At 39.9% G+C, this 23,574-nt stretch overlaps 1 protein-coding gene across 11 annotated transcripts in view; it reads right to left on the minus strand.

Moving 5' to 3' along the window:
- Nucleotides 1–23,574, minus strand: part of OSBPL9 (oxysterol binding protein like 9) — a 209,917-nt gene that overhangs the window by 100,266 nt on the left and 86,077 nt on the right. For 10 of the 11 annotated variants that reach the window (XM_031001674.3, XM_031001680.3, XM_055348541.2 and 7 more), the window contains one exon: nt 17,547–17,625. The exons of the other annotated variant lie outside the window; for it this stretch is intronic. In XM_031001674.3, the coding sequence (XP_030857534.1) occupies nt 17,547–17,625 (79 nt within the window). The remainder of the gene's footprint in view (nt 1–17,546; nt 17,626–23,574) is intronic. 11 annotated transcript variants of the gene reach the window in all.

Genomic DNA, 23,574 nt, shown 5'->3' on the forward strand with positions numbered 1-23,574 from the left:
TATTTATATGCATTTCTCTAATCTCACAACACTTATAGAGTCAGCACTGGCATCCTTATTTTACTGGTAACCTCATGCTCTACATTCAGTCTTCTTTGGAAAGCAGGACTTCTGCAAAGAAGGAGTAAATATGAGAAAACATATTGGTTTGTTTCCTTCAACAATCTGGGAATACTCCCTCAGTTGACATAGTAAGAGAACTGTGCGTTAGAACAGGCTTAAAATTAAATTGGGTACAGGTTAATGTTTGACTCCCTGACCCTTAAATCCATACGGGGAGCATCCCTAGGCCTTTCTCTGGCCAGGTTTCCAAACCTCCCACACACCTGGTGACAGACTTGCTCATCTTATGCCTCATGCCATGACTCAAGCCCATCTTTTCCAACCAATGCCCCAGTTCCTTTGCCTCAGCTGGGTCCCTGCCCAGTGACAAGCATCAACATGGATATATACTAAGCACAGGAGAAACGTGACAACCAAAACCACCTGACAGCATGAAAACATTGCTAATACAGTCAGTGTAGGAAGGATGCTATGCTGTTTAGGAGAGAGAACAGCAGTGAAGCTAGAGCTGCAAAGAGGTTAAGGCATGGTAAAAGAGACAGACATGAGTATAGCCAAGAGTAACAAGGAAGGAAAGGCATGAACAAGCAGCACCATGTGATGAAAAGAGCATGGGTTTGAATCCAGGCTCTGCCACTTCCTATATGTGTGACATGGAATAAAAACTTACACAAGTCTCAGTTTCCTTATCTATAAAATGGGAATAAAAATACCTACTTTTTAAGTATGTGTGAGGTACCTAGAATTATACTCCCTGCATGTTAACTGAACCCGAAGTAAGCATTTGCATCCTCTGCACCCCATTTTTATGCACCAGAGGCTCACTTCTATATCATAATAATCTTCTCCAGAAAAAATTTACAATCATCCCCTCCAAGAAAAATTCCCACTGACACCCATCTTCACTTGATTTAAATCATCCATATTCAAGGACCAGTTCAATTTTCTTTTATTTGATCCCCTGATTCCTCCCACTAGGCAGTTACCTAAAGCAGATGTCCCCTGGCAAAGATAGAGACTTTCTTGTATTTATTTGAACTCGATTTCTTTTTTCCTGGGTATTGAAACTGTCTTATGGTCCCAAATTTAATATTAAGAAAATCTAATGATAAAACTTAACTTTAATCTATACGCTGTATCAGTGTTACATGTGGAATACATTAATGAAAGCACCATGATCCTAAGAATGAATGCCTTGTAGAGGTCTTTTGTAAGAGGTTAATGGAGGAGGTTCAAGAGACAAAGATAATCATAGTAGCAGCCAGGTGCAGTGAATCACGCCTGTAATCCCGGCACTTTGGGAGGCCAAGGCGGGCAGATAACTTGAGGTCAGTAGTTCGAGACCAGCCTGGCCAACATGGTGAAACCTCGTCTCTACAAAAAAATTAGACGGTGTGGTGGCGCGCCTATAATCCCAGCTACTCGGGAGGCTAAGGCAGGAGAATCGCTTGAACCCTGGAGGCGGAGGTTGCAGTGAGCCAAGATCATGCCACTACACTCCAGCCTGAGTGACAGAGTGAGATGCCATCTCAAAAAAAAAAAAAGATTATCATGGTAGAAGTAAGCATTTTCTTGGAGAATTTACCAGTTGGCAGTCTAAAAGTAAAAACAAGGGTGAGTATTGTGTGCAACCAGGAAGCCTCTTCTAGGATGGTTTTCAAAATGCAAAAACCTTGGTATTAGGCATGTTGCTTTGCTCACCCTTTATACTCAGAAACTAACTTAGTGCCTGGGATACAATAAACACTCAAATATTTCTTTAGAATAAAAATGAACGTATGAAAAGAAGGGAATAAATTGAGTACTGGTATTTTCTAGAAGTGAAGGACTGCCTAGGGAAGGGCTGTAGGGCTGAAGTAGGAGGATCACTTGAGCCAGGAGTTCAAGGCCACAGTGAGCTATGATCCTGCCACTGCATTCCAGCCTGGGTGACAGAGCTAGATTCTCTTGCAAAAAAAAAAAAAAAAAAAGAAGAGCAGTGTTCAGGCAACTATTTGAATATATTTTGTATCCTATTCTAACATTCATTCTTTTTAAAAACTGTTTTCTTGGCCAGGAGCGGTGGCTCACGCCTATAATCCCAACACTTTGGGAGGCCGAGGTGGACAGATCATTTGAGGTCAGGAGTTCGAGACCAGCCTGGTCAACATGGTAAAACCCTGTCTCTACTAAAAATTAAAGAAAAATTAGCCAGGTGTGCTGGTGAGCACCTGTAATCCCAGCTACTGGGGAGGCTAAGGCAGGAGAATCACTTGAACCCGGAAGGCAGAGGTTGCAGTGAGCCAAGATCATGCCACTGCACTCCAGCCTGGGCAACAGAGCAAGACTCCACCTCAAAAACAAATAAATAAATAAACTTTTTTTCTTAATTGACAAATACAAGTTTTATATATTTATCATGAATAACATGTTATCTTGAAATATGTACATTGTGGAATGGCTCCATCAAGCCAGTTAACACAAATATTACCTCACATACTTATTTTTTCATGATGAGAACACTTAAAATCTACTTTCTTAGCAATTTGCAAGAATATAGTACATTGTTATTAATTATTGTCACCATGTGGTATAATAGATCTCTTCATGGCTCAGACTTGTATTCCCAGCATTTTGGGAGGCCAAAGTAGGAGAATCACTTGAGGCCAGGAGTTCGAGACCAACCTAGGCAACATAGTGAGACCCTGTCTCTACCAAATAAAAAATAAATAAATTAGTTGGGCATGGGAGTGAATGCCTGCAGTCCTAGCTACTCAGGACTCTGAGGTGGAAAGATCACTTGAGGCCAGGTGTTTGGGGTTGCAGTGAGGTATGATTGTGCCACTGCACTCTAGCCTCGGTGACACAGCAAGACCCTGTCTCAAAAAATAAATAAATAAATAAGACTTCTTGAACTGATTCCTCCTGTCTAACTGAAACTTTGTACCCTTTGACCAACATCTCCCCAACATTCACCGCCTCCAGCTCCTGGTAACCACCATTCTACTCTCTGCTACTATAAGTTCAATTTTTAAAGTTTATACATTTAAATGAATAATGTCCTTCAGGTTCATCCATTTTATCACAAATAACAAAACTTCCTTTTTTTTTTTGAGACAGAGTCTTGCTCTGTCGCCCAGGTGGGAGAGCAGGGGCGCGATCTTGGCTCACTGCAACCTCCGCCTCCCAGGTTCAAGGGATTCTCCTGCCTCAGCCTCCTGAGTAGCTGCGATTACAGGCATGTGTCACAATGCCTGGCTAAGTTTTGTATTTTTGGTAGAGACAGGGTTTTGCCATGTTGGCCAGGCTGGTCTCGAACTGCTGGACTCAGGTGATCTGCCCACCTCGGCTTCCCAAGGTACTGGAATTACAGGCATGAGCCACCAAGCCCAGCGAAGATTTCCTTCTTTTTGAAAACTTGGTCTCGGCTGGGCACAGTGGCTCACGCCTGTAATGCCAGCACTTTGGGAGGCTGAAGTGGCTGGATCACCTAAGGTCAGCAGTTCGAGACCAGCCTGACCAACAAGGAGAAACCTTGTCTCTACCAAAAATACAAAGTTAGCTGGGCATAGTGGTGCATGCCTGTAATCGCAGCTACTCTGGAGGCTGAGGCAGGAGAATCGCTTGAACTCGGGAGATGGAGGTTGCAGTGAGCCGAGTTCGCACCACTGCACTCCAGCCTGGGCAACAAGAGCGAAACTCCATCTCAAATAAAAGAAAAACCTGGTCTCAACTGGGCATGGTGGTTCACGCCTGTACTCCCAGCACTTTGGGAGGCAGAGGCGGGCGGATCATGAGGTCAGGAGTTCAAGACCAGCCTGGCCAACGTGGCAAAACCCCATCTCTACTAAAAATACAAAAATAAGCCAGGCATGGTGGCAGACGCCTGTAATCCTAGCTACTTGGGAGGCTAAGGCAGGAGAATTGCTTGAACCTGGGAGGCGGAGGTTGCAGTGAACCAAGATCATGCCATTGCACTCTAGCCTGGGCAACAGGAGCAAGACTCTGTCTCAAAAAAACAACAAACAAAAAACTGGTCTCAATACACTGCTCCTAGCCAAAAAAAAAAAAAAAAAAAATTAGAAAGGAAAATAAAGTTGAAGAGTATATTACATTTTCTTTTCTTTTTCTTTTTTTGAGATGGAGTCTCACTCTGTTGCCCAGGCTGGAGTGCAATGGTGTGATCTCAGCTCACTACAACTTCCCCCTCCTGGGTTCGAGCGGTCTCCTGCCTCAGCCTCCTGAGTAGCTGGGATTATAGGCGCGTGCCACCAGGCCCGGCTAATTTTTGTATTTTTAGTAGAGATGGGGTTTCACCATGTTGGTCTGGCTGGTCTCAAACTCCTGACCTCGTGATCTGCCCGCCTCGGCCTCCCAAAGTGCTGGGATTACAGGTGTGAGACACCGCAACTGGCCACACATTTTCTTTATCTGTTCATCTATTGATGGACAATTAGGGTGACTCCATATCTTGGCAACTGTGAATAACGCTACAGTGAATGAGTGAAAGTGGGGAGTGCGTTACATATCTCCTCAACATACTGATTTCATTTCCTTTGGATGTATGTTGGCCCTCTGTATCTGCAGGTTCTGCATCCGTGGATTCAACCAATTAAAGATTAAAAATATTTTTAAAAAGAAACAATTAAAAATAATAATACAACAGTAAAAATAATGTAATTTTTTTTTTTTTTTTGAGACGGAGTCTTGCTCTGTCGCCCAGGCTGGAATGCAGTGGCGTGATCTTGGCTCACTGCAACCTCTGCCTCCCGGGTTCAAGCAATTCTCCTGCTTCAGCCTCCCGAGTAGCTGGAATTACAGATGCCCACCACCATGCCTGGCTAATTTTTGTATTTTTGGTAGAGACAGGGTTTTGCCATGTTGGCCAGGCTGGTTTCGAACTCCTGACCTCAGGTGATCTGCCCACGTCAGCCTCCCAAAGTGCTGGGATTACAGGCGTGAGTCACCACGCCCAGCCAAAATAATACAGATTTTAAAAGTATAGTATGATAACTATTTACATAGCATTTGCGCTCTATTAGGTACTGTAAGTAATCTAGAAATCTATTGATGGTTTAAAGTATATAGGAGAATAGGCACAGGTTTATGCAAATACTGTGCCATTTTATATAAGGGGTGTGGGCATCTGCGATTTTGGTACTGGGGGTGGGGAGTGGGGGTCCTGGAACCAATTCCCCACAGATACTGAGGGGCAACCTTATACTCAGTAGTGGAATTGCTGGATCATATGGCAGTTCAATTTTTAGTTTTTTGAGAAACCTGCATCCTGTTTTCCATAAATGGCTGTACTATCGTTATTTTAATTAGTAGAAAAACAGAAAAATTAAAATGGCAATGGGAATAATAATAAGCATAAGTTAAATAAACATAATACAACCGAGAAATCATTAAGAATGCTGAAAACAGTAAATCTTTATCAATGGGACAATCCATAGAATTTGGCCCATCAGACTCTGGTCCATTGCCTATATGTTCATTTTTGAAGGAAAGGAATAAAATGTGTAAATAAATCTTATGAATAAATATTTTCTCTAAAAGGCAAAATGTCATTAAGGACTTTATAGTATGTGGTAAGAATATACCCTCCTATACCATGCAAGTCTTTGTTCAACTCACACAGCCTACTTCCATGCATTTTTTTCAGGTACATTATATACAAAGGTAGGGAAATGCTTTTGTCTATATATCTTAATCTACTCCTCACACTAATACCTACCAAGCAATGTATTCCAAACTGAAAAAACATTACTTAATATATATCAGCAATTTCTGAAATAATAAATAGCGTTAATGAATAAGTCTATTTCCTTTTACTTTCAAAAAAGGAGGATATAAAAAAAGATGAACAACAAAAAAATGGTCAAAGGAGTAAACAAGTCACCCAACAAGAAATAAACAAACACATCAAAATATATTTTTGCAGTGACATTGAGTTGGCATGCCTTTAAAATTATAATACTAAGTGCTGATGAGGGGTGTGATGAAAACAGAGAAGAGTAAACGCAATTGGGCAAGACTGCTTCAGAAATATTAAAAATATTTATGCTTTTAGTTCTGACAAATTCTTTTATGAATCTAAGTATCCTTAGCTAACCAGAGATTTGGTTAAAGATTAACCAAATGGAGAAAATGGAGAAAAATGTGTACAATACAGATGAGTGGCTAAATATATTATTTATAAAATGAAATATTATGCAACTTTTACAAATCATGGGTTTTTTTTTTGTTTTTTTTGAGACAGGGTCTCACTCTGTCACCCAGGCTGGAGTGCAGCAGTGCAATCTCAGCTCACTGCAACCTCTGCCTCCCGAGTTCAAGTGATTCTCCCACCTCAACCTCCCTAGTAGCTGGGACTACAGGCACGTACCACCACGTCAGCTAATTTTTTTTTTCTTTTTTTTTTAGTAGAGACAGGGTTTCACCATGTTGGCTAGGCTGGTCTCAAACTCCTGGGATCAAGTGATCTACCCCGCCTTGGCCTCGCAAAGTGCTGGGATTACAGGCGTGAGCTATCACGCCTAGCCAAAAATCATGTTTTCTTAGAACATTCAGTGTCATGGGGAAAGGATCATGACATAATACTTAGAACTGAAAATCTGGATAACCTATTTATACAGAATGACTCAAATTTTTTTTTTTTTTAAGATGGTCTCTCACTCTGTTGCCCAGGCTGGAGTGCAGTGACAAGATCTTGGCTCACTGCAACCTCTGCCTCCCGGGTTCAAGCGGTTCTACCAGCCTCAGCCTCCCGAGGAGGTGGTACTACAGGCGCAAGCCACGACACATGGCTAATTTTTGTATTTTTAGTGGAGGGGGGGTTTCGCCATGTTGGCCAGGCTGGCAGAATGACTCAATTTTATAACACGCACACATTCATACACATACAGAATAGTCCCCCTTTATCATAGGAAGACCCCCAGTGGATGCCTGAAACTGTGGATAGTATTGAACCCTATATATACTATATATTTTTTCCTATTACATACTTGCCTATAGTAAAGTTTAACTTATAAATAAGGCACAGTAAGATTAACAACTAATAATAAAATAGAACAATTATAACAATATGCCAGCATCACTACTCTAGAGCTCTGGCACCATTATTAAATAAAATAAGGGCTACTTGAACACAAACATTGCAGTACACTGCAACAGTAGATCTGATACCCAGAAGCCTACTTAGTAAGTGACTAATGGGCAGGTACCATCATCACCATAGATACATGGGACAAAAGGATGATTCACACCCAAGTGGGATGGAGCAGAACAGTGTGCAATTTAAAACTTATCAATTGTTTATTTCTGGAGTTTTCTATTGAATATGTTCAGACCACAGCTGACCACAGGTAACTGAAACTGTGTAAAGTGAAACCTCAGGTAAGAGGGGATTACTGTAAACAACTGAAGGATCAGAAGGAAATATACAACCATGTTACTAACAATTATCTTCAAGTGGTAGGATTATGAATGATTATTAGTATCATCTTTATACTACTTTATACTTTTCCCAAATTTCTAAGTGAGCAAGTATTAATTTTACTACTTAGAAATTATGGAAAACAGGATGTTGGAATAAAATTATTAACAAAAAATAAAACTATCCTCTCTAACCTTGCTAGCTATTAAGCCAAACAGTCCATAATTAGTTAAACCTGGAAAGATTATAATTTCAAATATTTAGGGAGGATCTTGTACAGAAAGCAAATAAAGAAGAAGAAAAGTACATCAGTGAAGTCCGACCCTCCTCAATAATACAACAAACTCCCAATACATGAATTCAGTAGATTTCCCTACTAACACCTATTGAAATGATAAAACCTAATTAGAAAATTAGTTATAACTGATTTACTTCCCTTACATAAAGTGTGGAAATATCTTATTATTTGGTTTCGTTTTGGAGAATAATTATCACATGAAAATCAAAAATATGAAACAACAGAGGGAAATTTTTTAAAGTCAACAGTCCTACTGATAATGGCCTCTGTTTACTAGTGATAGTGTTGAGATAGCAGAAGACCTTTAAGCCTGCAACCATGGTTTAGTCTTATAATTTACTAAATGATTAATGATGCAGATATGCCTTGCTAAATTGATTGATGTTAATGCAGTAGCACTGATGTTGCCATAATATACTTGATCAATATAACTTCTCTGAATTAAACACTTTCCTTCACCATAACATCAACAACTGGTTTATTTGTAGTAATTCTGCATTTATTTATTTATTTATTTTTGGAGACAGAATCTTGCTCTGTCGCCCAGGCTGGAGTGCAGTGGCATGATCTCGGCTCACTGCAACCTCTGCCTCCCAGGTTCAAACGATTCTCCCGCCTCAGCCTACCGAGTAGCTGGGATTACAGGCATGCGTCACCATGCCCAGCCTATTTTTGCATTTTTAGTAGAGATGGGGTTTCCCCATGTTGGCCAAGCTGGTCTCAAACTCCTGACCTCAGATGATCCGCCCGCCTTGGCCTCCCAAAGTGCTGAAATTACAGGCGTGAGCCACTGCACCCGGCCACTGCATTTTAATAAATAAGCAAGCTCTAATGAACTGAGGTGAAACCAACCATAGATAACTTCTACTAAGACTTACATTACATTTTTTAATGCTTAAAAATTATGTCTTTTGTCTTAGGCAACTTGTATTGCTTTGAAAGTATATTCAAATAAATTTGTAAACCAATTTCATACTAAAAAGTATTTTTATTTTTTTGAGGCAGGGTCTCACTCTGTCACCGAGGCTGAAGTGCAGTGGTGTGATCCCAGCTCACTGCAGCCTTAAACTCCCAAACTCAAGGGACTCACCTGCCTCAGCTTTCAGAGTAGCTGGGACTACAGGCACACACGCCACCATGCTCAGGGGAGTTTTTTCATTTTTTTTTTTTTTGTAGAGACAGGACCTCACTATATTGCCTAGGCTGGTTTCTAAGTCTTGGCCTCAAGCCATCCTCCCACCTCAGCCTCCCAAAGAGCTGGGATCATGGGTGTGAGCTGCTGTGCCCAGCTGAAATTATTTTTGAGAACACACTGCTTAAAAAATATTCTCTGTAGCCAGGCACAGTGGCTCACATCTGTAATCCCAGCACTTTGCGAGGCCGAGGCGGGTGGATCACAAGGTCCAGAGTTCAAGACCAGTCTGGACAATATGGTGAAACCCCGTCTCTACTAAAAATACAAAAATTAGCCGAGAGTGGTGGTGGATGCCTGTAATCCCAGCTACTCGGGAGGCTGAGGCAGGGAACTGCTTGAACCCGGTAGGCGGGGGTTACAGTGAGCTGTTGTTGTGCCACTGCACTCCAGCCCGGGCGACAAGCCTGGGCGAGACTCCATTTCAGAAAAAAAAAAAAAAAGTTTTCCGTAAAGTCCTTTGAAAATGAAGGATTATTTTATGGAAAACGAATCACATACATACCCTTAAATTTTTATCTTTAAAATTTTATTTGATTTTTCACACATCAGATTTGCTTAAGGCAAGACATGCCTAATATATAGGTTAGGACATACAGACAATCCAAAATCAAGGGCAAGTCACTTAACTCTGTGTCTCACTTCTCTTTATCTATAAATTGAGGACAATTCCTTCTTATGTGTAAGTGGTTGTTATGAGAGTAAATTGGAATAACATGTTAAACCATTGGATCCAGACCCGTGGTTCTCAAACTTAAGAGTGCATCAGAATCACTAGAGCGAGCCCATTCCCAAAGTTTCTGATTCAGCAAGTGAGGGGCAGAGCGCAAGAATCTGCATTTCTAACAAGTTCCCAGGTGATGCTGACCCTCTGGTCGGGAACCACACTTTGAGAATCCCTGATGTAGACCAACATGTGCACGAATCTTGGCTCTGCCACTTAGCTTCTCTGAAACTCAGTTACTCTAACTCTAAAACTAGACATAAAGCTATCTCACAGGCTGTGGAATTTACGAATTATGTAAGTAATGTACAGTGCCTGTTATACAGTGCCTGGTTCATAACAGATATTTAGTAGTAGCAATAGTAGTTTTTACCACTACCACAAACACCAACACCGCCACTAATATTTCTACAAAGTAATGGAACATGCAGAACATTAACAATGCCAAATTGGTTTTTTTTGTCATTTTTAAAAATTGTATTTATCATGTACAACATATTTTGAAGTATACATACATTGTGGAATGGTTTGAACTAGCCAATTAACAAATTATCACTTTACATAATTATCATTTTTGCAGTCATTGTCAATTTTTTTTTTTTTTTTTTTTTTTAGATGGAGTCTTGCTCTGTCGGCCAGGCTGGAGTGCAGTGGCGCGATCTCGGCTCACTGAAATCTTTGCCTCCTGAGTTCAAGTCATCCTCCCACCTCAGCCTCCCAAGTAGCTGGGATTACAGGCACATCACCACCACTCCCGGCTAATTAGTGTCAAATTTTTTAATTGCATTAAACTGCACTGTAATTTAAAGTTCCTTATTTTATATTAATTCCTTTTTTTTTTTTGAGACGGCATCTTACTCTGTTGTCCAGGCGGGTGTGCAATGGTGGGATCTCGGCTCACTACAACTTCCGACTCCCGAGTTCAAGCAATTCTCCAGCCTTAGCCTCCTGAGTAGCTGTGACTACAGCACGCACCACCATCCCTGGCTAATTTTTTGTATTTGTAGTAGAGACAGGGTTTCACCATATTGGCCAGGCTGGTCTCAAACTCCTGGTCTGAAGTGATCCACCCACCACCTCGGTCTCCCAAAGTGCCCGGCCTCTTAATTCCTTTTCTGATAAATGTTAATTATAAACTAGTTGACAAATCTCTACAATATATTTTATAACAATGAAGAGGAAAATGGCTCTAGGGTACAATTGTTTGTGTTCAAATTTCAGTTCTGTCTTATATTAGCTATGTGTCTGTGGCTCCCAGTTTTCTAATCAATAAAATAAAAACACTAATAGTATAACAGTACCTACTTCATAAGGTTGTGAAAACTGCATGAGTTAAAATGTTTATTTTATGGTAGGCACTATTCAGTTAAAACTCATAAAATAAACATTCAATAAATGTTAACCATTATTATTATTACCCCAATATATTATCAGTAACATTATGAATGATATATATTAAATCATTAAACAGATACAATTTTATTTGAAGGTAAAATTCAAATAATTAGTTTTTTTCGAATTATTAGTAAGAACTAGTCTTCTATTAGATTGAGCCATATGAACAGCTGATGTGCAACTACTTTTCACCTATAAAAAACAGTAATTTCATGTGGTTGAAGCTAACAGCTTTCATCCTAACCTCTCTGATCATTCCTCTGAGCCTGTTAGCAGTTCCACCCTAGTATGATCCAAGGTTTAATCATCAGCTCTCTTCTCACTCTGATCTTCCAGAAGGATAACACTCAAGACTACCATGGCTTTAATCAAAGACTAAAAAGCCAAAGGTTTTATCTAGCCCATAGATGCATTTTATTCAGTCTACATAAAAAATTGTTCCTAAAACTGGAGAGTTCACACACACACACACTCAACCCCATTCACAAAAAATAAATAAATAAATAAATTAATTAATTAATTAATTTCTGGTTTCTCTTGGGGAAAAAAAGGATGATCTGACAACAATGGGCAAACATTCCAAGCCTACAACTGTCTGGAACTAAGTGGCAGCTATCCCTTTACACAGGGTGTGACCTCTCCAACTTGCTAGTCTTTACACAGCCATACTCTTCACTCATTTACAGTTATGCACTGCATAATGACTGGAATCTGTTCTGAGAAATGTGTCCTGAGAAATGCATCATTAGGCAATTTCATCACTGTGCCAACATCAGTACATGAACCTAGATGGTAAAGCCTACTACACACCTAGGCTATAGGGTTTGGCTATCATTCCTAGGCTATAAACCTGCAAGCTTGTCCAATCTGCGGCCCACAGGCTGCATGTAGCACAGGATGGCTTTGAATGCAGCCCAATACAAATACATAAACTTTCTTAAAACATTATGAGGTTTTTTTGTAATTTTCTTTTTTAGCTCATCAGCTATCGTTAGTGTATTTTACGTGTGACCCGAGACAATTCTTCTTCCAATGTGGCCCAGGGAAGGCAAAAGATTTGATGCCCTGCTATAGAGTATGTTACTGGACTCAATACTGAGGGCAACTACAACACAATGGTAAGTATTTGTGTATCTAAACATAGAAAAAGTACAGTAAAAATATGGTATTATAATCTTATAGAACCACCATCATATATGTGGTCCATCGTTGACCTAAATGTCCTTATGCAACACTTGACTGTACTTATCTGCCTAGCCATTAGGCATTCATATTTTCAACTTCTAGTTCTACCTACCAGCAGTATGCTGACGATCACAAATCTCCATTTCCAGCCCAGACTCAGATCCAATTACCATCATCTATGTGTCCCACAGACAACTTAAACATAAGAGGTCCCTCACCACTACCTCTGCTCTCCTATATTCTCTACTTAAACATAAGAGGTCCCTCACCACTACCTCTGCTCTCCTATATTCTCTATTTCAGATGCTGACAGTGAGGCACAATGGCTAACACCTGAAATCCCAGTAATTTGGGAGGCTAAGGCAGGAGGATCGCTTGGGCCCAGGAATTCAAGACCAGCCCTGGCAACATAGTGAGTTATACCTCAATAAAGTTGATTAAACATACATACATATAAATTTTAACTCAAAAAATAACTATTACAATAAAAATTTTTTATTAAAAAAAAAATTAGTCAGCCATGGTGGTGCAGGCTAATTTTTTTAGTAGTTCCAGCTACCTGGGAGGCTAAGGTGGGAGGATCACTTGAGCCCAGCAAGTCGAGGCTGCAGTGAGCCATGATCATGCCACTACACTCCAGCCTGGGTGACAGAGCAAGGCCCTGAAAAAAAAAAGAAGAAGAAGAAAACAAAGGAAAGAAAGAGAGAGGGAGAGGAAGGAAGGAAGGAAGGAAGGAAGGAAGGAAGGAAGGAAGGAAGGAAGGAAGGAAGGAAGGAAGGGAGTTGACAACATCCAACAGTAAGCCAAGCCAAGAGCATCACCCTTAGTACCCAAATTCTCTCACCTCCCATTTCTGAGCAATTACCAGTTCCTACAGATTAAAAAAAAAACAACTTTTTTAGAGACAGGGCATCACTATATTGCCCAGGCTGGAGTGCAGTGGCTATGCACAGGTGTGATCATAGAACACTACAGTCTTAAACTCCTGGGCTCAAGTGGTCCTCTGGCCTCAGCCTCCTGAATAGCTAGGACTACAGGTGCATACCACTGTGCCCCAGTTCCTATAGATTTTTTAAAATCTCAAATCTAGTCCATTTTCCTCCCTATTATCACTGCTTTAATCTATTTAAGGTCTCATCAACAACCACAGCTATGTTATAACACTATGAATAAACTGCCCATGCTCCAAGCCAAAGACACTGCTCCCACCTGTGTGTTAGATCCCATTCTCTCTTGCTTTCTCCAGGACACTGATCCAGCAACTCTCTCCTTTCTCTCTTGCATCATCAATTCTTCCCTCTTTACTGAATCACTGCCAACAACATAGAAATGCTATTATTTCTCTTATCCTACAAAAACAAAACAAAAGCTCCCTTGCTCCCATTTCCCCTTCCGGTTACTGCTATATTTCTCATCTTCCCTTTACATCAAAACTTGAATGCACTGTCTCCACTCCTATCTTAAAATCACTCTTCTCAAGGTTACCAATAAACTTCTCAGTATTAAATCCTGTAATCATTTCTCAATCCTCATCTTATTTGATCTGTCAGTAGCATTTGACATAGCTGCTGATCCTTCTCTCCTCCTAGAAACACCTTTTCTTGTGGCTTCCAGAGTACCACATTCATTTGGTTTTCCTCCTCCTTTTTGGTTGCTTCTTCTCAATCTCTTTTGCTGGTTTTAACTCATCTTGCGCCCTCTCAATAAATGTTTGAGTGCCCCAGGGCTCTGTAGTTGGACCTCTTTTCTCTCAACATTTATTCCCAAATTCTTGTGGCTTTCAATACCATCTATGTGCCAATGACTCCCAACTCTATTTCTGCAGCCCAAACTTTTCCACTGAACTCCAACTGCCTACTTGACATCTCCATTTGCCTATTTGGTGGACATTTAAAACTTGTTTAGTAAACATGTCCAAAGCTAAGCTCTGATGCCCACATTTCCCTCACCCTCCAAAACTAGTTCCTCCTGCAATCTTCCACTTCAGTTAATGGCAACTCCATTCTTGTTACTCGACCTAGACTTGTCTTTCTGTCATATGTTACAGCTCAACCTTCAGAATAAATATACTATCATACAATGAAGTATTACTTAGCAATATAAAAGGAACTATTAATATATACAACAACATAGATGAATCTTAAAAACATTATGCTGAGCTAAAATAAAGCCAGAGAAGAGAGTACATATGGTATGATTCCATTTATGTGAAATTCTCCTAACAAAACATCTATTCTACAATGATAGAAAGCAGAAAAGTAGTTGCCTGGGGCCGGGGGCTGGGGCTGGGGACTGACTGACAGGAGCATAAAGAAATCTTCTGGAGTGATGGAATCTATATCTTGATTGTGGTGGTAGTCATGAGTAAATAAACTGATTAAAACGCATAACTGTATATTGTGTACATTTTATTGTATGTTAATTACACCTCAATAAAGGTGATTAAACATGCACACAATTCGACCACTTCTCACTATCTCCCCATCTCCACTGCTACCACGTGGGAGCCACTACCACCTCTCTTCTGGTTTACAACAGCCTCTTACTGCAGAAATAGTTTCCCTACTTCTGTCCTTGCCCCTCTGAATTTTACTCCCAACACAGTGGCCAGAGTCATCCTGTTAAAACATAAATCACACCATGTCACTCCTCTGCTCAAAACCTTCTAATGGCCTTTTATCTCAGTCAAATTCAATGCCCTTATAAAGGCCTCATATGGTTGGACTTCCTGTGTCCTTTCAGATTTCATTCCCCATTACTCTCCCCCCATGGTTATCTGCACTCCAGCCAGAGCTGACCTCTAGCTGTTCTTCAAATATATGAGTATAAACTACAAAAAGAAAAACAAAACAAAGTATATGACTGTGTTGGGGAGTGAGGCAGGGTGGGTACATCATTCCAAGCAGAGAAATGACAATATTCACCCCACCTCCCCCACCAACATAGCCATATACTTTGTTCCCTGACTTTCTTCAGCTCTTCACTAAAAAGGCACCATCTCAGTGAGTCTTTCCCTAGCTACCCTATTTAAAATTTCAACACTTCCCCTCTCCCTGCAACCTCACCTCTATTTCATTTTCTCCTTTCCTATTTTATTTTTTTCTCCCCAGGACTTATCACTCTCATTTACTTATATTTTACTAACTTATCATGTTGATCGTGTTGATTACCTTTCTCCTTTCCTGGAATGGATGACTCAAAGGGCAAGGAATTTTATCTGTTTTGTATACCACTGTATCCCCAGAATAATGTCTAAAATAGATGTTGAATGAATAAATGAATGTATCTGAACAAACTCTAGCTTTCCCTTTAATAGTTGACAGTAGAATTTGTTTTATAATGCATCAACTGATATTTCATTTGCTTAAAAAAAAACTGGTGTATTCAATAAAAACTTCGGCACATTTAAACATATGTTCACATATATAGCTAAAATTTGCTTTCAATTCTAATAAAGAATTTAAGATCTCTCAGACACTGATAACTTTTTATCAAATTTGCAGGGATTTTATGATCAAGGACCTATGAATGTGAAATAGCTCTCATTAACAAAAAAAAAAATACAGTCTTACCAAGTTCTTTGCAAAATCCAGATCTCATGCTAAAACTCCCATAACTACTACAATAGAAAATAAACTAATTATTCTGACAGTTTCAGAACTATGAATCCATTTTTAAAATGTGCATAACCCTTATCATTTAAATCCTTCCTGAGGAATATTTCTTGTTTTATAAGCCAAATAAGTATGAGAGTGCCAAAGGGGACATAAATAATTTAAAAGTAAATCAGAAGGTAGAGGTACAGCTTCTGAGGGTCCAAAGCAGGTGTCTCCTTCTTAGTAACTGCAGAGAAGAGAATTCCATACTGCAGCCTTACCTGCACCCAGCAGCTCTTTCTTGAAATGCATTAAAATATTCAACTTCATTCAAGTAAAGAGTTCCCGAGTGTAGGAATTATCTGCTTTGATTTACAGGCAGCATTACATATTTAACTTAAAAATAAAAACTCTGGGCTTTCATAATAGGATTTAAAATGTTTTATGAAGTTAAATATAGTAGAAAATTTCAGGAGAGCATCGTTATTAAAGCAGCTCTGAATAAATTATATCATCAAACACAGTAAATATTTTAAGGATATGTGGAAGAAAGCATTAGAGATATCACTATTGAGTACACTGGTTTAGGTTTGTTGAATATAACCTGCATCTTTCATTACTATCTGTCAATTTCTGAAACAAGACAATGAAGAAAAAAAACTGCAATTCACTATCCTAGCACAAAAAGACAACAGCTGCCTAAACACCTCATATAACATATCTGGCCTCTGTTAGACTTCATAACCAAAACATTTTTAAGCAATAAATGTATTTAATATTTATTTATCTTGGCATACCTAGCATCTCTAACAGTGCACTGTTACTTGTAGTTGAGAGAAAGTGCTAACCTCTCCAAATCTTTTCATTTCTAAGTTTCTTGGACTGCTCTAAACATAAAAGAGAGATTACTCTGGAAAGGCAAAATAACAAAACCATTAATACTAAAACTAACAGTCACTCCTAATAGACAAGAGGTACTTTAGGACAAGATCATTAAAATTGACTTTTATTTGCTGGTTTAGAGTTTTCAAAGCAAGATGAAATGAGAATGATCATACAGTACCTTACCCTTTCTACCGGTGAACCATAGCATGCAATGCCGAAACATAGCAGTGGCAGATGGCATTTAACTATAAAAAGGATAATAGCAGAGAAATGATGGCTGGCAGACAAAACACAGAAATACAGATGAAATGAATGCAAACTTGTAGTTCTTGAAGCAGAGCAAAACCTTTAAGCCAAAGGTTGCCACTAAGCTTCAATTTAATTTATATTTTGAGTTTTACACAGACAAACACTGCAACCTTCACAATCAGTCTTTAGACTCTTCATGCAGAAGCAGAACCATACTCCTCGATAAAGAAGATCAGCAACCTTCTGTAAACACAAGCCAGCAGCAGCAGCAGCCCATTACTCTCTCCCTTCACTGATTTTTATCCTTTAAAATTTTCATCTCCAACTGCAGCCAGATCCACAGTCGTTTCAAATCGATCTACATCCATTGCAGATACAAATCCCTGCCTAACCTGCAGTACCACTTCATCCAGAATGTTCCTATGCACTCGCTCATGCAGGATCAGTTGCAAAACCATTCAAGTCATCCAGCAAACAACCCAAAAGAGAAGAAAAGAAGCAGATGGGACTATGAAGAGAAAGAATCTCTTCTTTCAGCTCACCCTGGAAATGGAAGGTTTTCTGATCAACAGTTATTGTGAAGGTGCTGTCGTCCTCATCGTCTATACCAATCACAGCTCCCTGTGAAACAAAGAGCAAAATCCCAATAAGGCAAACAATGACATCAGCAATATTCACTACTGCTATAGCCCTGGAATACTCAATGCACCAACGACACTGGAAGCAGGCTAGACACAGAAAAGAGGAATCTGAGACTCTAGTTTTGCTTAAGGAGAAAGAACTAAAGGAGAGGAGCTGGCAGGACACTCTAGTACCATGTATAGGTACATTCTACGCCTTCCTTAAGGGCATAGATGTGCTGGGAGGCGGAAGGGACAAACACAGAATCTGAATCTAGGATCTGTGTTTTAAGAGCCAGCCACTGAGCCTTTCTGAACTTCAGAATGCCCTCTAAAATGGGAGTCAAAAACCTACACCTCACCAGGTTGTTGTAAGGCTGAAAGAAGGCAGGTGCTCTTCATCAGGCTGCTTCTGTGATAGTATATACTTGTTAGTGCAGAAATGCCAGGTGACATTTGCTTCAAAACACTGTCCCAACCCCTTCTTCCAAGTGCTCCCATAACCACTTGTACATTCCCCTCCAAGAGCACTTTTCACAGTATACTGTGATTATCTGTTCATATGTCAGCCTCTTCCTACAGAACCACTATGAAATCTTAGAAATCAAGGACTATTTTATTTGATACATTGCACTTAAGTACATACTTAGTATATGTTTCTAAATAAGAGCACAAACAACTCTCCAAACTGGGGGTGGGCAGGCACATACAATGGGGAACTGAATTTACAAGTTGTTTTGGGAAGGCGGACTGGGTAGGTTTTAACCCTTTTAAAAAATATTTTTTTATTACTATTTTTTGAGACAGAGTCTCACCCTGTTGCCTAGGCTGTCACCCAGGCTGGAGTGCAGTGGCACGATCTCGGCTCACTGCAACCTCCACCTCCCAGGTTCAAGCGATTCTCTTGCCTCAGCCTCCCAAGTAGCTGGGATTACAAGCGTGTGCCACCACACCCGGCTAACTTTTGTATTTTTAGTACAGACAGGGTTTCACCTTGTTGGCCAGGCTGGTCTTGAACTTCTGACCTCAAGTGATCTGCCTGCCTCAGTCTCCCAAAGTGCTGGGATTACAGGAGTGCACCACCACACCTGGCCCCCTTTTCTTAATATTCAACTACATGCATTCTGTGAAGACAATAAGAATTAAGATAAGAGACAGGAAACTAAGCAAAATAGGGAATCTATTGTTCAATGTCCTTAAGAAAAAAGTATCTTAAGTATTCCAGAGAGAAAGACTACAGAACACAGAATAGGTCAAATGCCTCAGGTGATAAGAGAAGCCGTGTGCCCTTGATAAAACCAGAGACCTTGACAAGGGAGTTGAAATGACTCAAGGGGACAAAATACCCAATCCCATGAAAAAAGGCTACACAGGGGGACTACTCCTATACCACGAATATTAGGGAATAGGATCAAACATTTATTCATTTCTTCCCCAGAGGCTATCTGGATGAACCCCAACTCTATCCAAATTCCACCTACTTGAATTACTTTACTTATTCCTCAGTGTCAGATGGGGTAGGAAATTTTATCTCCATTTTCAAATAGGGAAAGTGTCTCCAGAGAGTATAATGACTTGCCCAAGGTCACACAAAGAGTTAACAGCAGAACCAGTACCAGATCACCATTGGCATGGAACCTAGCTATTCCATGACAGCAAATACAGACACACTTCAGTGGGTAAGCACGTGCAGAAACAGCTCATTCTGGTTAATGTAATTTGTGATTAACTGAGTTAACCTTCTAACTTGTGATGTATCAAATATTTCCTGAGTCATAAGTAAATACCAAAATATATGCTATATACAGCTCTGGAATATATGCCCTGCCTTCAAGGCACTTATATCCAGTACAGGAGATAAAACATGCAAAGAGGTGACTATAATACAGGGCGAAAAGTTATCTCTATCTGGATGAACCTTGAAAACAGTATGTTAAGTGAAAGAAGCTAGTCACTAAGGATCACATGTTACATGATTCTACTTACAAAAAATGTCCAGAATAGGCAAATTCATAGACTGACAGTAGATTAGTGGTTGTCTAGTGCTGGGAGGGTTGGGGTGAAATGGGGAATGGCTGCTAATGGGTATACTAGATTTCTTTACAAGGTGATGAAAACATTCTAAAATTGACTATGATGATGGTTGAACAACTCTGTGAATATACTAAAAACATAAATTGGATACTCCAAGTTGATAAATTGCATAGTATATGTATTATATCTCAACAAAGCTGTTGCAACTCACTCCACTCTCAAATGCCTGCTCTTTCTCTTGAGTTCCTTAATTAAGAACCCAAATGTAAGCTCAACAAGTCACTTAGTCAACTCTGGTAGAAACCTCCAGGTCTGTACAACTTCCCCTTGTTCCATTACCACAGGCTGTGCTCATTCTACCTCTCAACTATTAAGTTCACCAACTTGTCTCCATCCTCTCTGCTACTTCTGTAATTCAGGCTTTCATTGTTTCTTGTTTGATAACAATCTCCCTGCCTTCAGTCTGGACACTTTACAGTTAGTTCACAGTCCTTGCTATTGCCGGAGTAATATTTCTGAAGCACAGACTCTTATTAGAGACTCACATGTTTAAAACCTTTCTTGGCTCTCTATGAACTAACAGATAAAGTCAGCATTACTTCATAATGTCATTCAAGGCTGTTCAAAATCTGGCCCAACCAACATTTCCACTATCGTTACCCAGCTTCCTTCTGCCCCACCTCACAGAGACCCCATATGAATTCAGCTTCCACATTTCTTCCACATACCTCACTCATGAAAATGAGTTCAGTGCAATAGCTGGCAGCATTAACTAGTCACTGTGGTTTAGTGCTCTGTGATGACAAGATTGACGACAGTGTTATCCAACAGAACTTTCTGCAGTGATTAAAATGTTCTGTATTTGTGCTGTTCAGTTTAATAGTCACTAGCAACAAGTGGCTACTGAACATTTGAAATATGACTAGTATGACTGAGGATCTTATTTAAATTTTTAAAATAATTATATTAATATTTTAAATTTTTAAAAACACCAAGCAATTTCACTTTTTAAGGTCATTCTTCAAGCTCTATTTCTCACCATTTGTTAAACAAAAGCAAAATCCCACATCTCCCTCTAGCTACCACATCCCCTCACATTGCTTTCAGAGAGGAGCTTTTTGAAAATTGGCTGTACCTTAACCTTCCGTCCACTCTTGCAAGCTGGCTTCCTTCCTCTCACGGCACCAAACTTCTCTCTCACAGATCTCCAATGACCACATTACTACTCTAGTTTTGTTGTACAGAACTTCTCCGGAGGCCGGGTGTGGCGGCTCACACCTGTAATCCTAGCCCTTTGGGAGGCCGAGGCGGGCAGATCACCTGAGGTCAGGGGTTTGAGACCAACCTGGTCAACATGTTGAAACCCTGTCTCTACTAAAAATACAAAAATTAGCCAGGCATGGTGGCGCATGCCTGTAATCCCAGCTACTCAGGAGGCCGAGGCAGGAGAATCACTTCAAGGCAGAGATTGCTGTGAGCCAAGATCGCACCACCGCACTCCAGCCTGGGTGACAGAGCAAGACTCTAAAAAATATATATATATACACAAAACATTTCTCTGGAGCACCTGTTGCTGCTGCAGAAACATTTCTCTCTGCATATTTTAGATAGTCTATATGGAAAAAAACATTACTTTCTGGACCTTTGCACTTTCCCCTCTCTAACCGAAGGCTTCTTTGAAGACTCGAACCTAGCTAACAGTCTCTTACTCCAATCAGGTCTTGTCATGATCCTGAGCATTCTTCAGTGTATATATGCACAATTGATCTGATGCTCTGGTCTCTCAGTGTCTTGATTTGTTGAATGACTCAAATGAACTACATTGCTATTCTCCTTCAGTCATTCATTTCCTATGACAAAAACCCTACACCCACACTGTCCAATACAATAGCCATTAGCCACATATTGGGTATTTAAGTTCTAATTAAAGTTAAGTAAAAATTTAAAATAAGTCCCTCAGGCTGGGCGCGGTGGCTCATGCCTGTAATCCCACCACTTTGGGAGGCCAAGGCTGGCAGATCACCTGAGGTCGGGAGTTCAAGACCAGTCTGACCAACATGGAGAAACCCCGTCTCTACTAAAAATACAAAATTAGCCAGGCATGGTGGTGCAAGCCTGTAATCCCAGCTACTCGGGAGGCTGAGGCAGGAGAATCACTTGAACCCGGGAGATGGAGGTTGCCGTGAACCAAGACTGCCCCATTGCACTCCAGCCTGGGAAACAAGAGCGAAACTCTGTCTCAAAAACTAAATAAATAAATAAAGTAAGTCCCTTAGTCACACTAGTCATATTTCAAATGTTCAACAGCCACTTTTGGCTAATGACTATGAAACTGAACAGCACAAATACAGAACATTTTAATCACTGCAGAAAGGTCTGTTGGATAACACTGCCGTGAATCTTATCATCACAGAGCACTAAACCACAGTAAATAGTTAATGCTGCCAGCTATTGAACTGAACTCATTTTCATGAGTGAGGCATTATGCTAAGCATTTTACATATACTATCTCATCTGAAAATAACACTACATTGAAATGTAACATATATACAAATCACAAGTGTACAGCTCAATGAACAGAAAAGCTCCCCTTATAACACTTCCTAATCATTAACCCAACCCTCCATTCCAAAGATAAATACTATCCTTAGTTCTAATATAACAAATCAGTTTAGTCTGTCTTTGAACTTATTTATTTATTTATTTATTTATTTATTTTTGAAACAGAGTCTCACTCTGTTGCCAAGGTTGGACTGCAGTGGCGTGATCTCAGCTCACTGCAACCTCTGCCTCTGAGGCTCAAGTGATATTTGTGCCTCAGCCTCTTGAGTAACTGGGATTACAGGCATGCATCACCACACGCCCGGCTAATTTTTGTATTTTTTGTAGAGACAGGGTTCACCATGTTGGCCAAGCTGGTCTCAAACTCCTGGCCTCAAGTGATCCACCCATCCCAGCCTCTCAAAGTGCTGGGATTACAGGCAGGAGTCATCATGCCTGGCCCCGTCTTTGAATTTTATACAAATAGACTCACACCACTTATTTTCCTTTGTGTCTGGCTTTTTTCATGCACCATGTTTGTAAGATTCATCCATATTGTTGCATGAAGCAGTAGTTTGTTCACTTTTATTGCTATATATATCATTCCTCTGTATAGACCCACAATTATCAATTCCATTGTGCAAGGACATTTATGTTGTTTTCAGTTTTACATTATTAGAATAAAGCTCCTATGAATATTCTTATTCTTATCTTTTGTTATACATGTATTTATATTAAATACAAATCTAGGAAAGTAAATTTGCTAGGTCACAGGATACGCATATATCAGTTTTAGGAGATACTATCAAATCGTCCTCAAAAGTGGTTGTGTCAGCTATACTCCCATCAGTGGTATATGACAGTTTCAACTGTTCCAATAACTTCACTAACAGTTTTTCACCTTAGTTATTCTTGGCAGGTAAGTAGTGACATCTCATAATGGTTTTAACTTCCACTTCCCTAATAACTGACAAGGTTAAGTATGTTTTCATGGTTTTTGACCATTTGAAGATCCTCTTTTGTGAAATAGTTTAAGTTTCTTCTCCATTGACAAGACTGGACTATCTTTTTCTAATGACTTGTAGAAGTTCTTTCTATATCATGGGTATGAGCCCTTCAATGGTTATAAATTAAGCAAGTATCTACTACTCTGTTGCCTGCTTTTGCACTCACATAATGATATCTTTTGATGAAGAATTCTTAACTTTAATGTAGGACAGTGTATTGACTTTACATTTTATAGTTCTGCTTTCTATGTCTCCTTTAAGAAGTCTTTCCCAGTCCCAAGGCCATGAAAATATTCTCCTACATTATCTTCTGGAAGGCTTTACATTTGGATATGAGGTGGAGTAAATCCTCCTATTTAAAAAAAGCT

This window comes from Gorilla gorilla, chromosome 1, assembly GCF_029281585.2.
Source record: "Gorilla gorilla gorilla isolate KB3781 chromosome 1, NHGRI_mGorGor1-v2.1_pri, whole genome shotgun sequence".
NCBI classification, from domain to species: Eukaryota; Metazoa; Chordata; class Mammalia; order Primates; family Hominidae; genus Gorilla; species Gorilla gorilla.